This window comes from Hylobates moloch, unplaced genomic scaffold (genome assembly GCF_009828535.3).
Source record: "Hylobates moloch isolate HMO894 unplaced genomic scaffold, HMol_V3 SCAFFOLD_18, whole genome shotgun sequence".
Classification (NCBI taxonomy): domain Eukaryota; kingdom Metazoa; phylum Chordata; class Mammalia; order Primates; family Hylobatidae; genus Hylobates; species Hylobates moloch.
In genome coordinates, this window is record NW_026652293.1 from 37,956,804 (window position 1) to 37,974,355 (window position 17,552).

General features: G+C 39.2%; 1 protein-coding gene across 2 annotated transcripts in view; it reads right to left on the minus strand.

Moving 5' to 3' along the window:
• ALG6 (ALG6 alpha-1,3-glucosyltransferase) overlaps positions 1-17,552 on the minus strand; it is a 72,433-nt gene that overhangs the window by 52,930 nt on the left and 1,951 nt on the right. The window contains exons 1-2 of one of the 2 annotated variants that reach the window (XM_058430882.1): positions 15,728-15,816; positions 11,356-11,478 (exon numbers count right to left, since the gene is read on the minus strand). Coding sequence is in view for 1 of the 2 variants with exons in the window: in XM_058430881.1 (XP_058286864.1) it covers positions 15,728-15,809 (82 nt within the window). In the remaining variant the exon portion in view is untranslated. Of the gene's footprint in view, positions 1-11,355; positions 11,479-15,727; positions 16,017-17,552 lie in introns of those variants that run through there. The other variant, XM_058430881.1, reaches the window with a different exon arrangement.

The window sequence follows — 17,552 nt, forward strand, 5'->3', positions numbered from 1 at the left end:
AAACAAAATTGAGACACTTTTAGCCAGACTAGGAAAAAAAGAAAGACTACAATAAATAAAATCAGAGATCAAAGAGGAGACATTACAACAGATACTGCAGAAATTCAAAGGATCACCAGAGACTACTATGAGCAATTATATGCCAAAAAACTGGAAAGCCTAGAAGAAACTGATAAATTCCTAGACACATACAACCTACCAAGACTGAACCAGGAAGAAATCCAAAACCTGAACAGATCAATAACAAGCAATGACATCAAAGCAGTAATTAAAAGTCTCCCAGCAAAGAAAAGCCTAGAACCTGATGGCTTCACTGCTGAATTTCACCAAACATTTAAAGAAAATTCCTAATATCAGTCCTATTCAAACTATTCCAAAAAATAGAGGAGGGAATACTTCCAAACTCATTCTACGAGCCCAGTATTCCTAATAACAAAACCAGAGAAAGACATATTAAAAAAAGAAAAAAAAACTACAAGCCAATATCCCTGATGAACATTGATGCAAAAATCCACAACAAAATACCAGCAAACTGTATTCAACAGTACATTAAAAAGATCATTCATCATTACCCCACAGATAAATCCCACGGATGCAAGAATGGTTCAACATATGCAAATCAATCAATGTGGTACATCAAATCAACACAATGAAGGACAAAAATCATATGACCATTTTGGTTGATGCTGAAAAAGTATCTGATACAATTCCACATCCCTTCCTGACACAAACCCGCAAAAAACTGAGTTTAGAAAAAAACATACCTCAACACAATAAAAGCCATATATAACAGACCCACAGCTAGTATCATACTGAATGGGGAAAAACTGAAAGCTTTTCCTCTAAGATCTGGAACAAGAGAAGAATGCCCACTTTCACAACTGTTATTCAACATAGTGCTGTTAGTCTTAGCTAGCGCAATCAGACAAGAGAAAGAAAGGTCACCCAAACTGGAAAGGAAGAAGTCAAATTATCCTTGTTTGCAGATGATATAATTTTATATTTGGAAAAACCTTAAAACACCATAAAAAAACTATTAGAACTGTAAAACAAACTCAGTAAAGTTGCAGCATAAAAAAATCAACATACAAAAATCAGTAGTACTTCTGTAGGCCAATGGTGAACAATTTGAAAAAGAAATTTTAAAAATCCCATTTACAATAGCCACAAATAAAATTAAATACCTAGGAATTAACTAAAGAATAAAAGATCAGGCCAAGCACAGTGGCTCAAGGCCAGGCGTGGTGGCTCATACCTGTAATCCCAGCACTTTGGGAGGCTGAGATGGGCAGATCATAAGGTCAGGAGTTCAAGACCAGCCTGGCCAACATGGTGAAACCCCGTTTCTACTAAAAAAAATAATAATAATACAAAAATTTTTCAGGCGTGGCGGCATGTGCCTATAATCCCAGCTACTCAGGAGACTGAGGCAGGAGAACTGCTTTAACCTGGGAGGTGGAGGTTGTTGTGAGCCAAGATCATGCCATTGCACTCCAGCCTGGGTGACAGAGCGAGACTCCGTCTCAAAAAAAAAAAAGTAAAAGATGTTAATAAAAAACTATAGAACACTGATGAAAGAAATTCCAAAAAATGGGAAAATATTCTATGTTCATGGATTGGAAGAATCAATATCATTAAATGTCCATTCTACCCAAAGCAATCTACAGATTCAATGCAATCTCCATCAAACTACCAATGACATTCCTCACAGAAATAGAAAAAATAATCCTAAAATTTATATGGAACCACGAAAGATCCCAAATAGTCAAAACTATCCTAAGCAAAAAGAACAAAACTGGAGGAATTACATTATACTGACTTCAATTTTACTACAGAGCTATAGTAACCAAAACAGCATGGTACTGGCATAAAAACAGATACCTAGGCCATGGAACAGAATAGAGAACCCAGAAACAAATACACACATCTACAGTGAACTCATTTTTGACAAAGGTGCCAAGAACATACACTGGGGAAAAGAGTCTCTTTGGGGGAAAATTGGATATCTATATGCAGAAAATGAAACTAAACGCCTATCTCTCATCATATACAAAAATCAAATCAAAATGGATTAAAGACTTAAATATACGACCTCACACTATGAAACTGCTACAAGAAAACATTGGGGAAACTCTCTAGGACATTGGTCTGGGCAAAAATTTCTGGAGTAATACTCTACAAGCACAAGCAACCAAAGCAAAAATGGGCAAATGGGATCCATCAAGTTTAAAAGCTTCTGCACAGCAAAGGAAACAATCAACAAAGACAGAACCCACAGAATGGGAGAAAATATGCACAAACTACCCATCTGACAAGGGATTAACAACCAGAATATATAAGGAATTCAAGCAACTCAATATGAAAAAAATCAAATAATCCAATTAAAAAATGGGCAAAAGATCTGAATACATATTTTTCAAAAGAAGACACAAATGTCAAACAGGAATACGAAAAAGTGCTCAACATCACTGATCAGCAGAGAAATGCAAATCAAAACTACAATGAGATATCATCTCACCCAGGTAAAATGGCTTTTATCCAAAAGACAGGCAATAAAGGAAATCCATATATTGAAAAGATAGCTCCACTCTTACATTTATTGCAGCACTGTTCACAATAGCCAAGATTCGCAAGCAACCTAAGTGTCCATCAGCAGACGAATGAATAAATAACATGTATATGCAATGGATTCAGCCATAAAAAAGAATGAGATCCTGTCACTTGCAACAACGTAGGTGGAACTGGAGGTCATGATGTTAAGTGAAACAAGCCAGGCACAGAAAGACAAACTTTCAATATTCTCACTCATTAGTGGGAGCTAAAAATTGAAACAATTGAACTCTTAGAGATGAAGAACAGAATATGGTTACCAGAGGCTGAGAAGAGTGGGTGGGGTGGGGAAGATTAATGGGTACAAAAATATAATTACACGGAATGAATAAGATCTAGTATTTGATAGTTCAACAGGGTGACTGCAGTCAACAATAATTTATTGTACCATTTTTAAATAACTAAAAGTATAAATGGAATGTTTATAATACAAAGAATAAATGCTTGAGGTAATGAATACTTCATTTACCCTAAGGTGATTATTACACATTATATGCTTGTGTCAAAACATTGCATGTTAGTCAGGTGCAGCGGTATGTGCCTATAGTCCTGGCTACCTATAAGGCTGAGGGAGGAGGATCGCTTGAGCCCAGGGGGTCAAGGCTGCAGTGAACCATGATGGCACCACTGTACTCCAGCCTGGGTGACGTAGTGAGACACTGTATCTAAAAAATAAAATAATGGCCAGGCATGGTAGCTAATGCCTGTAATCCTAGCACTTTGGGAGGCCAAGGTAGGCGGATCGCCAGGAGTTCAAGACCAGCCTGGCCAACATGGTGAAACCCCATCTCTACTAAAAATACAAGAAAAATTAGCTGGGCATGGTGGTGAGCACCTGTAATCCCAGCTACTCGGGAGGCTGAGGCAGGAGAATCACTTGAACCCGGAGACAGAGGCTGCAGTGAGCTAAAATTTCACAACTGCACTCCAGCCTGTGCTGGAGCACAGGGCAATGGAGCCAGACTCTGTCTCAAAAAAATAAAAATAGGCTGGGCATGGTGGCTCACGCCTGTAATCCCTGCACTTTGGGAGGCCAAGGCGGGTGGATCTGCTGAGGTCAGGAGTTTGAGACCAGCCTGGTCAACATGGTAAAACCCCGACTCTGCTAAAAATACAAAAACTTAGGCAGGATGCGGTGGCTCACACCTGCAATCCTAGCACTTTGGGAGGCCGAGACGGGCGGATCACGAGGTCAGGAGCTCGAGACCATCCTGGCTAACATGGTGAAACCCCGTCTCTAACAAAAATACAAAAAAATGAGCCAGGCATGGTGGCAGGCGCCTGTAGTCCCAGCTACTAGGGAGGCTGAGGCAGGAGAATGGCGTGAACCCAGGAGGCAGAGCTTCCAGTGAGCCAAGATCACGCCACTGCACTCCAGCCTGGGCGACAGAGCGAGACTCCACCTCAAAAAAAAAAAAAGAAATACAAAACTTAGCCAGGCATGGTGGCGCGCGCCTATAATCCTAGCTACTCAGGAGGCTGAGGCAGGAGAATCGCTTGAACTCGGGAGGCAGAGTTGCAATGAGCCGAGATCGTACCACTGCACTCCAGCCTGGGTGACAGAGTGAGACTCTTGTCTCAGAAAAATAATAAATAATAAATAATCAGCTGGGCGCTGAGGCGGGCAGATCACTTGAAGTCAGGAGTTCGAGACCAGTCTGGTCAACATGGTAAAACCCCATCTCTACTAAAAATACAAAAAATTAGCTGAGCGTGGTGGCGCATGCTTGTAGTCCCAGCTACCTGGGAGGCTGGACAGAATTGCTTGAACTGGGGAGGCAGAGGTTGCAGTAAGTCGAGATGGCACCACTGCACCCAGTGTCATCCAGTCTCGCTCTGGGTGACAGAGCGAGACTACATTTCAAAAAATAATAATAAAATAAAAATTTTAAATAATAAAAATATAAATAAAATAAAAATTTAAAAAAAAATTTCATGTGACCCATGAATATGTGCATCTACTATGTACACATAAAAATTAAAAATTTAATTTTTATGGGTACATAAAAAAATTAAAAGCAAAAAACTTTTAAAAAACAACAAAAAAAGAAATTATGAGCTGGGAGCAGTGGTACAAGCTGAGATATTTTACAATACATAAAAATGATGCATTTCTATTGGGAGGCTAGGTGGGAGGACCGCTTGAGGCCAGGAGCCCAAGGTTACAGTGCCTGATGATCACATCCTGTAAATAGTCACTCTACTGCAGCTTGGGCAACATAGTGAAAACTCACCTCTTAAAAACAAAACAATACAAATTAGGATACCAAAAATAGTATTTTAATCAACAGAAGGAAAAATATCTCAGCAGAATCACAGATGTTATTCATTAATTCTCCCAACCTCCGATGACACATAAGTCCCTCACACATGAATGCTAAAAATGTTATATTCTTTATGATGGAGTTGAGTTCTATAATGGAATCTCTCCCCTCCCCTCCCCTCCCTTCCTTCTTTTATTTTCTTTTAAACAGGGTCTTGTTCTGTCACCCAGGCTGGAGTCCAGTGGTGTGATCACGGCTCACTGTGGCCTTGACCTTCTGGGCTCAAGGGATCCCACCTCAGCCCCCACTATCGGTAGCTGGGACTACAGGCATGCGCCACCATGCCCACCTAATTTTTGGGCTTTGTTTTTGTTTTTTTTGAGACGGTCTCGCTCTGTCGCCCAGGCTGGAGTGCAGTGGCGAGATCTCAGCTCACCGCAAGCTCCGCCTCCCAGGTTCATGCCATTCTCCTGCCTCAGCCTCCCTAGTAGCTGGGACTACAGGCGCCCGCCACCACGCCCAGCTAATTTTTTGTATTTTTAGTAGAGACGGGTTTTCACCGTGTTAGCCAGGATGGTCTTGATCTCCTGGCCTCGTGATCCGCCTGCCTCGGCCTCCCAAAATGCTGGGATTACAGGCGTGAGCCACCGCGCCTAGCCAAGTTTTGTATTTTTTATAAAGACAAGGTTTCCCCATATTGCCCAGGTTGGACTCAAACTTTTGGGCTCAAGCGATCCACCTGCCTCGGCCTCTCAAAGTGCTGGGATTATAGGTGTGAGCCACTGTGCCCAGCCACCATTTTTCTTAATGTTTAGCATTTTTATTTTCCTTATCTGAAAAATGACAAAAATATATCATAGCCATCTACAAGAAGCCTTCAAATAATCTACTAATGTGCAATAACAATATTGTTCTTATATAGTAACCCAAAAGGAATCTGATTCTGTTGATTTTCCTAGGGACAATTTAAGAGCAGGGTTTAAAATAAGTAGCTGGAGTCCTGTTTTCTTTTCCAGATGAGAAAAGTAATTGAGTAAACTCAGTTCATGAAAGAAATGTCAGGTTAAGTAATATATGTAAGTCACAAGAATAGAGAAGTATTGGATGAATTGTCCCCTCCTGAATTCCCATTAAGCATTTGATTATATATACCAGCAATACTGAAATAGTATCATTTAAAAATTTGTAGTATTTTATCCTATACTCTGATTTTAGTTCTTTTCAACTTCACCTTAAAATAAACAAGAAAATAATATATGTGTCACAATTAGGAGACAAAAGAAAAACTGGAAAAAAAGACTGCAAACTAAATAATCACCATGAATTAGTACCAAATTCAGAAAAGGGGACGACTTTCCAATGGACCAATTATGGACTAAAAGTAATATTATAAGTTACATATTTTATATAACAACTTCTAATTGGACCTTTCCTCAGCCCTTCTTCCCCCACTTCAGCCACCAAACTACTTCCTTTCTTCCGTTCACAAACAAACTTCCTGAAAGCTGCTATGCCCATTTGGTAACTACCATTCAGTCCTCAGTTCATTACAGTCTGGCAACCAGGAGGTTCACATGGCCTCCTATAGATCCCTTGTCTATTTTAAATCTTCATCCTTTTTGACATGTCTATAGCTTGACACTGTTGGCCAGTCCTCATTTTGTAAAGTTCTCTGGTTTCTTGGCTTCTAGCAAAACAAACTCTCCAGATGCTAAGCCTACTACACAGTTTCTTCTCAGTCTCCTTTAATCATTCTCCCTTCTCTCTGGAGATGATTAGTGGTTAAATCTGTTTTCTTCTTGCACAAAAGTTGCTTTTGTTGAGGGGCAAAAGCAACTCCTAAACCTTCAACCATCATGTCTATTAACCCTCTGTAAACACTAGAATAACTTATGGAGCTTTTAAAAATATAGATGGCACTTTAGTTTCCAGCAATATGTCAGATAAAGGGTCCAAAAACATCTCCAGTAAAAATCCTAGTTAACATTGAATAAATAATGTATATAATATAACGTTTTACATATGATGTTTTCTATATAATGTATGATTTATATTTGTTTTTATATATTAATAATATAGTATTACATATCCTACTTTTATAAATATATAATTTTAATATATGGCTGAACTAGCAGTAACATGAAAGAATTCCTTAGAGGCCCCAGAAACAACAGTGAAGTGTAGATTCAGAGAAGTAAGCATTTGCCTTGAGGGTATCCGATGATCTCTGGTGGTCAATAGCCTGGCTACCAGGAGCCCTATACAATCAGTAAGGAGGCAAAGCCTGGGACCTGAATGGGTAGGAACTCAAGGTCAGAGAACCCTCTACTACAATTTAAAATTCAATGCCTTTAGGGAGATAGTGAAGATAGTACTCATCTCGGCCTTGGCTCCTGGTAGTACGAGAAAAAGGAAAAAGAGTCCTATGAAAATTCCTAACCATATGCCTGCATTTGCCCAGGTTGGGGCCTGAATTCACACCGAGTACATGACCCAAAGAAACTTTAAGTTGCTAATTTAGTTTGATTTTTGTTAATAGTGCCCCAGGTGCCTACCAAGAAGCAACATAAACCCTATGTGGAAAAATGCACAGGAAACTCAAGCCTCAAAGAATTCCCACAGATAGAAGTTCCAAATTACATAAACTCACAATTTTATTAAAAATCACTAAGCTCATGAAGAAACAAAATACCATGAGCTAGGGTCAGGAGAAACAAAAAACTATGAAATCAGAATGCAGATACAGGAATTTTTAGATAAGGAACATAAAATAAGCATGGTTCAACGGCTTAACAATACAAAAGAGACCTTGAAAGTATGCTGAAGGAAAAAGAGTATCAGAAATGATCAAGATCTAAAAAGGAACCAAAGAGAACTTCTGGAAATAAAAAATATAATAACTGAAACCTTAACATTCAATGGGGAGTTAAAAATAAAAACAAATTAAGCACAGCTAAAAAGTAATGAACAGGAAACCAAATTTGATGATTATAAAGGAAGCACTGAGAAGAAACTCCGAGATGGAAAATACAAGAGATTATGAAACACAGAAGACAGAATGAAAAGACCCAACATACATCTAACAAGAGTTGTACAAGAATAAAAATGAGGAAGATACAATATTCGAAGAGATAACTGAGAACTATAAAGTCAATGAGGGGAAGAGATTATTGTCTATTTTATTCTCTGTGGCATCACTAGCCCTTGGCACATAGTGAATGGCCTATACATATCTGTGGAATTCCTAACCAAAGATCCAACGTATATCTAATCAGAGTTCTAAAAGGAAGAAAAATAAGAAGACACAGTAGCTGAAAAGTTTCTAGAACAGACAGAAAATACCATTCCTTAGAGATAGAAATCACAGAAAATCCTAGGATGACAAACGTTTTAATATTCACTAAGATATATCGTAGTGAAACTGCAGCAAGAAAGGAAAGGCAAATTACCTACAAAAGAATAACAATTAAAACGACAGCTGATGTCCAAACATCAACACAAATTAAAAGACAATGATATTTTCAAAATACTAAGAGAAAATAACCATCAAAACAATTCCATACCCAGCAAAACTTTAAGACTGAGGGCCAAATAAAGGCATTTTCAGACAAAAACTGGGTTTGCCACCAATAGACTCCCACTAAAAAAACCTCCCAAAGGTGTACTTCAGGAAGAAAAAAAATGATCTCAAAGAAAGATACAATATGTAAGAAAGAAGGGTGAACAGAAAATGCTGAACACAAGGGTAAAACTAAATAAATATGCAGGGCACAGTGGCTCACACCTGTCATCCCAGCACTTCGGGAGGCCAAGGTGGGAGGATCCCCCTTGAGCCCAGGAGTTTGAGCCCAGCTTGGGCAACATAGCAGGACCTTATGTCTACTAAAAATAAAAAAACAGATATTTAGCTGGGTGTGGTGGCAAGCACCTGTAGTTCCAGCTACTGGGGAGGCTGGAGCAGGAGGATCCTCTGAGCCCAGGAAGTCAAGGCTGCAATGAACCATGGTCATGCCACTGTACTTGAGCTTGGGCAACAGAGTGAGATCCCATCTCTAAAAATAAATAAATAATAAATAACAAAACAATATTAACTGTACAAAACAAGTCATTAATGCCTAATTTATAGGATTAAAAATCATAGAAGAAACAAAATCCTAGACAGTAACATTTTAACTTGGGAAGTGAGGATCTGTAACGAGAATTAAAACATTCTAAAATCTTTGCATTGTTCAAGAGGATACATATTAAGTTTAGGCTTTGTTAAGTTAAATATGCAACTGGAAATTTCCAGATCTTTGCATTGTTCAAGAGGATATATTTTAAGTTTCGGCTTTGTTAAGTTAAATATGCAACTGGAAATTTCCAGATAAGTCCTGAAAGAAGAAAATAAAGTACAGCTTTCAAACCAACAGAGGGAAACAGCAATTGAGGAAGGAAATTGCTTAGACATATCTAAACATACGGTAAAGAATAAAAGGACAGAAAAAGATATAACAAGCAAAAATCAAACTAAAGAAAACTATTATGGCTATATTAATTTTAAAGGAAACAATCTTTAACAAAAAAGCATTACTGTAAACAAACAGGGAAGCAACAGTGATATGAAATTCAAGTCACACACACAAACATTTTACCTGTAATACCAGCACTTTGGGAGGCCGAGGCGGTGGATCACCTGAGGTCAAGAGTTCAAGACCAGCCTGGCCAACATGGTGAAACCCCGTCTCTACTAAAAATGCAAAGATTAGTTGGGTGTGGCAGCGCACGCCTGTAATCCCAGCTACTAGGGAGGCTGAGGCAGGAGAATCCCTTGAACCCGGGAGGCAGAGGTTGCAGTGAGCTGAGATTGTGCTGTCCAGCCTGGGCAACAGAGTGAGATTCCGTCTCAAAAAATAAAAGAAAAAAGAAAAACAATTCTAAATCACCTAGTAATATAGATACAAAATATACACACACAAGTTGACAAAACGACAAAGAGAAACTACAGCTTTCTTAATAACTGGTAGATCAACTGGTAAAATATCAGTAAGAATATAAAAAACAATTGTATCAAAACAATAATATTGGGTTGTTGAATATATGCAGAATACTAAACTAGAGATTACACATTCTTTTCAAGCACACACAGAACATTTACAAAAACTGATTATATACTAGGTCAAGTTTCAATGCTTTTCAAAGAATTAGTACTACACAGAAAGATTCTCTTTCTACCATCTACTTAATTTAAAATATCAAAAAGATAATTTTTAAAGATTAAATATTTAAAAAATTTTAAACATAGTTCTAAATAACTCATGGGTCAAAGTAGATGTCACATCAGAAATTAGAAAATGTTACTTGTGGGATGGTACTCTAAAGAAAATGTATAGCTTAAATGATAGTGTTACGGAGACTGAAACGTAAGAGCTAAAGCATCCAATTTAGTAAATTTAAAAAAGAACAACCCCAAGCATATCACTGAGAGAATGGGCAAAGCTCAAATTAGTTATTTGAAAAATACGGCCATGTACCACAATAATGACATCTCAGTCAACAACGAACTGTATAAACAATGATGGTCCCATAAGATACTCATACTGTATTTTAACTGCACCTTATCTATGTTTAGATATGTTTAAATACACAAATACTTACCATGTGCTACAACTACCTACAGTATTCAGGACAGTAACATGTTGTATAGGTTTGTAGCCTAGGAGCAATAGGCTATAATGTACAGCCTGGGTGTAGTAGGCTGTACCATCTGAGTTGGTGTTAAGTCACTCTATAATGGTTGAACAATGACTAAACTGCCTAATGACGCATTTCTCAGAATGAATCCCCATCATTAAACAATGCATGACTGTACTAAAAAAATTAATAAACCCCTAATAAGACTGATTTTTTAAAAAAATGAAACACCACTAACTATATAAGAAATAAAAAAGGAACTATAATCATTGATACAGCAGAAAATGTAAAAGGTAAGAAAACATTATGAATAATTTTATGCCAATACATTTTAAAACTTAGGTGAAATGGAAACATTTCTAGAAAAATATAAATTACAAAAATAACTCAAGAAAAAAGAGAGAGCCTAAATGGTCCTATAACCAATAAAGAAATTAAATCACTAAACATTTTCCCTATGAAGAAAATTCCAGGCCCAAATAGTTTTACTATCAAGTTCTACCAAGCATCTAAGGAACAAACAATTCCAAGCTTACATACTATTCCAGATTTTACAAAAAGGTAGAATACTCCCTACTTCATTTTATGAGGCCAGCTTAACCTTGATATCAAACCTGACAAAGGCACTTTAAGGAAGTAAAAGAAATGGGCCAGGCGTGGTGGCTCACGCCTGTAATCCCAGCACTTTGGGAGGCCAAGGAGGGCGGATCACCTGAGGTCAGGAGTTTGAGACCAGGCTGGCAAACATGGGGAAATCCTGTCTCTACTGAAAAAAAAAAAAAAAATTGCTGGGGGTGGTGGCACATGCCTGTAAATCCCAGCTACTCGGGAAGCTGGGGCAGGAGAATTGCTTGAACCCGGGAGGCGGAGATTGTAGTGAGCCGAGATTGCACCATTGCCCTCCAGCCTGGGCGACACAGCAAGACTCAGTCTAGGGAGGAAAAAAAAAAGAAACAAAGTATTTGCCTATACCACACTACTTTTTTTTTTTAACGGAGTCTCCCTCTGTCACCCAGGCTGAAGTGCAGTGGCACCATCTCTGGCTCACTGCAACCTCCACCTCTCGGGTTCAAGCAATCCTCCCACCTCAGAGGCCCGAGTAGCTAGGATTACAGGCATGCGCCACTATGCCTAATTTTTCTTTTTGTAAAGGGGGTTTCACCATGTTGGCTAGGCTGGTCTGGAACTCCTGACCTCAAGTGATCCCCCCGCCTCAGCCTCCCAAAGTGCTAGAATTACAAGCATGAGCCACCGTGCCTGGCCTACATTTTTATGTAGTATATATTTACATGTCCACCCTATCCACTAGACTGTTAACTTCTCTAGGGAAGATACCACTTATTATTCTTGGTCACCCTAAAGACCAGGCCTAAAGACTTAATCACCAGCAAGACCTATTTTTCCTGGATAGCAGACATTTTAGGGTTAAATGATCTGATGTGAGGATCAAATGAGATGAGTTATGAACTATAAATGTGCTGGTTATAGTCCTACACCATTAAAAAAGAAAACACAATTTATACATATTATCTTAATCCTCACAAGAATCTTTTTTTTTTTTTTTTTTTTTTTTTTTGGAGACAGAGTCTTGCTCTGTCACCCAGGGTGGGGTGCAGTGGCGTGATCTCAGCTCACTGCAACCTTTGCCTTCCAGGTTCAAGCAATTCTCGCGCCTCATCCTCCGGAGTAGCTGGGATTACAGGCACCCGCAACCACATCCGGCTAATTTTTGTATTTTTAGTAGAGACGGGGTTTTATTATGTTGGCCAGGCTGGTCTCGAACACCTGACCTCATGTGATTGGCCCACTTCGGCCTCCCAAAGTGCTGAGATTACAGGCGTGAGCCACCACCCGGCCAATAACCCTCTTAAAGTATGTATTAATACCCCACTTGATAGAAGAGGCTCAAGGAGATTAAATAACTTCCCCAAGATCAGGCAACTAACAGATGAAGGAGCTAAGATTTGAGCCCAAGTCAACTGCTACATTTAAGTGATTTTACTTCCACCATATTCCTCGAACTCATTCAGAAGCCACAGAGCAGAGTCATAAGAGCACTGATTGTGGAATTAAATACAACTATATTTGAATCCCAGTTGTCATTTATTGGTTGTCTCGTTTTCCATTTGTAACTCGAAGATATTACCTGTCTTCAGTGGTTGTGGTAAATACTAAAGAAAATACTCATACTCAAAATATAGTAGTTCTTACAAGTTCTTTCTATAAATCCTCTAAATTCATGCTGAATAAAGAGAAACTATATTAAGCCAGAGTATTTGAAAAAATCAGGCGCAGTGGCTCACACCTGTAATCCCAGTACTTTGGGAGGCTGAGGCAGGAGGATTGCTCGAGCCCAGGAGTTCAAGACCAGCCTAGGCAACACAGTGAGACCTCATCTTTACTAAAAATCGAAACAATTAGCCAGACAATTAGCCACATGCCTGTGGTCCCAAGAGGTCAAGGCTGCAGTGAGCCGAGATCATGCCACTGCACTCCAACCTGGGCAACAGGGGGAGACCCTGTCTCAAAAAAAAAAAGTAAATTAAATTAAAAAATAAAAATAGCCCAAAAAATTGTGTTGTTTTGGTTTTTTTGAGGCAGAGTCTTGCTCTGTCGCCCAGGCTGAAGTGTAGTAGGATGATCTCGGCTCACTGCAACCTCTGTCTCCTGGGCTTAAGCAACTCTTGTGCCTCAGCCTCCCCAGCAGCTGGGATTACAGGTGTGCGCCCGGCTAATTTTTGCATTTTTAATACAGAAGGGGTTTTGCCATGTTGCTCAGGCTGGTCTTGAACTCCTGAGCTCAGGCAATCCACGCACCTTAGCCTCCCCACAAAAAAAATGTTTTAAGAGAAAAGAGAAACTATAGTCTGATTAAAATATTGGCTGGACATGGTGGCTCACACCTGTAATCCCAGCACTTTGGGAGGCTGGGGCAGGCAGATCACTTGAGCTCAGGAGTTCAAGACCAGCCTGGGCAACATGGTGAGACCCTGTATCTACAAAAAATACAAAAATTAGCCAGGCGTCATGGTGCACACCTATAATTCCAGCTACTCGGGAGGCTGAGGCAGCAGAATCACTGTGCCCAGGAGGCAGAGGTTGCAATGAGCCAACGTCCTGCCATTGCACTTTAGCCTGGACGACCAGACTGAAACTCTGTCTCCAAAAAAAAAAGACTTACAAAACATATATGTGTGTGTGTGTGTGTGTGTGTGTGTGTGTATACATCTATATGTAAGAGCTACAGGCCAGGCATGGTGGCTCACACCTGTAATCCCAGGACTTTGGGAGGCCGAGGCAGGCAGATCACGAGGTCAGGAGTTCGAGACCAGCCTGACCAACATGGTGAAATCTCGTCTCTACTAAAAATACAAAAATTAGCTGGGCGTGATGGCGTGCACCTGTAATCCCAGCTACTTAGGAGGCTGAGGCAGGAGAATCACTTGAACCTGGGAGGCAGAGGTTACAGTGAGCCAAGATTGTGCCACTGTACTCCAGCCTGGGCGACAGAGCTTTTTTTTTCTCAAAAAAAAGCTATGATATACACAGACACATACATATTTACTCTCTACATACACATTTACTATACACACATATATATACAGATATTTATATATGTGTGTGTCCGTGAATATCCATATATGTGTGTGTATATATACATTAACTATATACAGACACACACATATATAGGTATGCATAAAATGCCTATATATGTGTCTGTGTATACACACATTTATATACACAGACACACATATAAATATATATAAATATCCATATATGTATCTGCGTATATCGTAAATGTGTAAGTAGAGAGTAAATGTGTGTCTGTGCATATATATGTCTGTGTATATCATAGCTCTTACAACTATTAATATTATTGTTTCATTTTTCTCTTTACCTATCTCTTTTTCCTGTGACCCTTTTTCACTAACATATTTTTCTACAACTAAATAATTTGCCCAGCTAATTGTATAACCTACTCTCTGGTCACTCTCTCCTCATCCTTTTTGTTCCTATATTTTATGCAACTCAAATACAATACTTATAATAACCATGCTCTATGACATCATGCCTGTTGCACGAGTTCCTGCACTCTATAATACCTTCTCCACTTCATTTGCCTAGAAAATTCTGACTCATCCTTCAAACCTTGAATGCAAACATCTTTCCTGAAGTTTTCTCTAATGCATCCTGATCATTAACCTCTCTATTAACTCTGTACCTCACACATACTTCTACATTATAATTATCACCCTCTGTTGTGACCATTTAACTATTAAAATGTGGGCCCTCTGGCTGGGTGCAGTGGCTCACGCCTGTAATTCCAGCACTTTGGGAGGCCGAGGCAAGTGGATCATGAGATCAGGAGTTCGACACCAGCCTGGCCAGCATGGTGAAACCCCGTCTCTACTAAAAATACAAAAATTAGCTGGGCATGGTCGCGTGCATCTGTAATCCCAGCTACTTGGGAGGCTGAGGTAGAAGAATTGCTTGAACCCAGGAGGCAGAGGTTACAGTGAGCTGAGATTGCGCCACTGCACTCCAGCCTGGGCGACAGAGCGAGGCTCTGTCTCAAAAAAATGAAATGAAATGAAATGAAATATGAAATGAAACGAAATGAAATAAAATATAAAATAAAATAAAATAAAATGTGGGCCCTCTGAGTACTGGATATTCACCTTGTATTTTTAGAACCTAGCACAGTGCCTGGAACATGAGACGTGCTACACAGGTACCTGCAGAGTTACATTTAAGCCAATCCAACACACCAGGACTATACTCCATCAATTCCCCCTCCCTCATTCCCAATCTTATTCTTGTTCACTGATCGCTTCCCTTTAATCTAGTAATATGCTTCTCTACCCTAAACAGACTCCACCCCTCCCTGGAAGTGCCAGCTCATTTTCCTCTTCAATGTTTAATACAGAATCATTTCTCAATTTGTCATCTTACCTGTTAGAACACATTTTTGCTTTCTCACATCACAAAGTGCATGCTTCTATTTAGCTGTTATCCATATTCTTTCTATTAGAATTGGACATTTAAATGTATCTTCTCGACCATATCAAAAATGCCTGAAATTCTTCTCTGTCCTGGTCAGAAAATGGTAAACTTTTCCCCAAACAAACACCTATTCAAAGGAAAATTTCCTTTTTTTAAAAACAGTAAAAATGTATTACCTGAATAAGAATTAAGAGACACTGTCCATCGTACTGTTAGTCCTATTAAAACCACTACTGTCATCAAGTACCATTTCTCCATAGTTCTTCAAATTTAGGGAGGGGAAGAAAACACAGCACCAGTGGCAGAGTACTTTTAAAACGTGGTCAATCACTTCTTTTCTTGTTCAGAGAAATGTTATCACTTCTTGAAATGTTATTGATTCTTCGCAATTAGGAGTTTGAGAGGATTTTAATGATGCTTGATTTCCAAATAGTCAAAAATTGATTATGTCTATGTAGAAGGATCCTAAGGGGAAAAAAGATATCAAGATTTAGCTGAGTACAGTACCTACAACAATCAACCCAGTAAACCAAGTAGAAGGATAGAGAATTTGAGGGGAGGGGTAGTGGGAAGGAATGTGAAGGAAAGGTGGTATTTTAAGTTCCTTATTCCCTAGTCCTTTAGTTGGGAATACACATCAAAAGGTGGATCTCTCTATTAAATGGGACTCAATACGTCTAAAGATATAATAAAGATTTACTCTCACAGGGGAATATTTTTGAGAAAAGAAAAACAACACATATGAAGATAATGATACAGTCAATTTTATTTAGAACACATTCACCTACATGTAAATATAAAACCACAATGGTAGACAAAGGGGTGATTTATCTTTGGTACAACGAGAAAGAGGAATTTTGTCTTTGTATTTAGTTTGGGAAAGCCTTCCAATAAACAATTTCTCTAGTTTGGTTTTTATTTTCTTCCAAAATATACTTGCATTAACCACACCAACTTTCCACCTTAGAGAAATGAGCCTTTTTAAGAATCATTAAGAATAACCTCAAATCGTGAGAAAAAAAATACAAAAGCAGTAAAACTCAATTAACCACTTACTTTTTTTTTTTTTTTTTTTTTTTTTTACAGTTTTCCATAGGTTGGGGTTTTAAAGTAAGAAGCAAATTGATGCCGGTCATGGTGGCTCACGCCTGGTGGCACTTTGGGAAGCCGAGGCAGATCATCTGAGGTCAGGAGTTCAAGACCAGCCTGACCAACATGGTGAAACCCCATCTCTACTAAAAATACAAAATTAGCCAGGTATGGTGGCACTTGCCTGTAATCCCAGCTATTTGGAAGGCCGAGGCAGGAGAATCGCTTCAACCCAGGAGGTAAACGTTGCAGTGAGCCAAGATCACGCCATTGCACTCCAGCCTGGGCAACAAGAGCGAAACTCCATCTCAAACAAAAAAAAAAATAAAAAGCAAACTGACAAAATTGACATTTTCCTCTTCTCTTTGAAAAATGTTGGACCATTTTAACCACAGGATACACTTTAAATATATTCAGAAAATATAATAAATCAACTAAAAAATTTAGGGCAAAATTGGTACATTCCACCTAACGATCTAAAATTATTTTATTTTATTTGGTTTTTTTTTTTCTTTCTTTTTGGGATGGAGTTTCGCTCTTGTTGCCCAGGCTGGAGTACAATGGCACAATCTCGGCTCACCGCAACCTCCGCCTCCTGGGTTCAAGCGATTCTCTTGCCTCAGCCTCCCAAGTAGCTGGGATTACAGGCGCCCGCCACCACGCCTGGCTAATTTTTGTATTGTTAGTAGAGATGGGGTTTCACCAGGTTGGCCAGGCTGATCTTGAACTCCTGACCTCAGGTGATCCACCCGCCTTGGTCTCCCAAAGTGCTGGGATTACAGGCGTGAGCCACCGCACTGGGCTCTAATTATTTTCTTATTTAAAATAAAAACATCACGGGATAACTCCAGAACTGATTGGAATAGCTAAGCTTTTGTCATTCATGCCAAATCTCAAATCATCCCCTCAGAA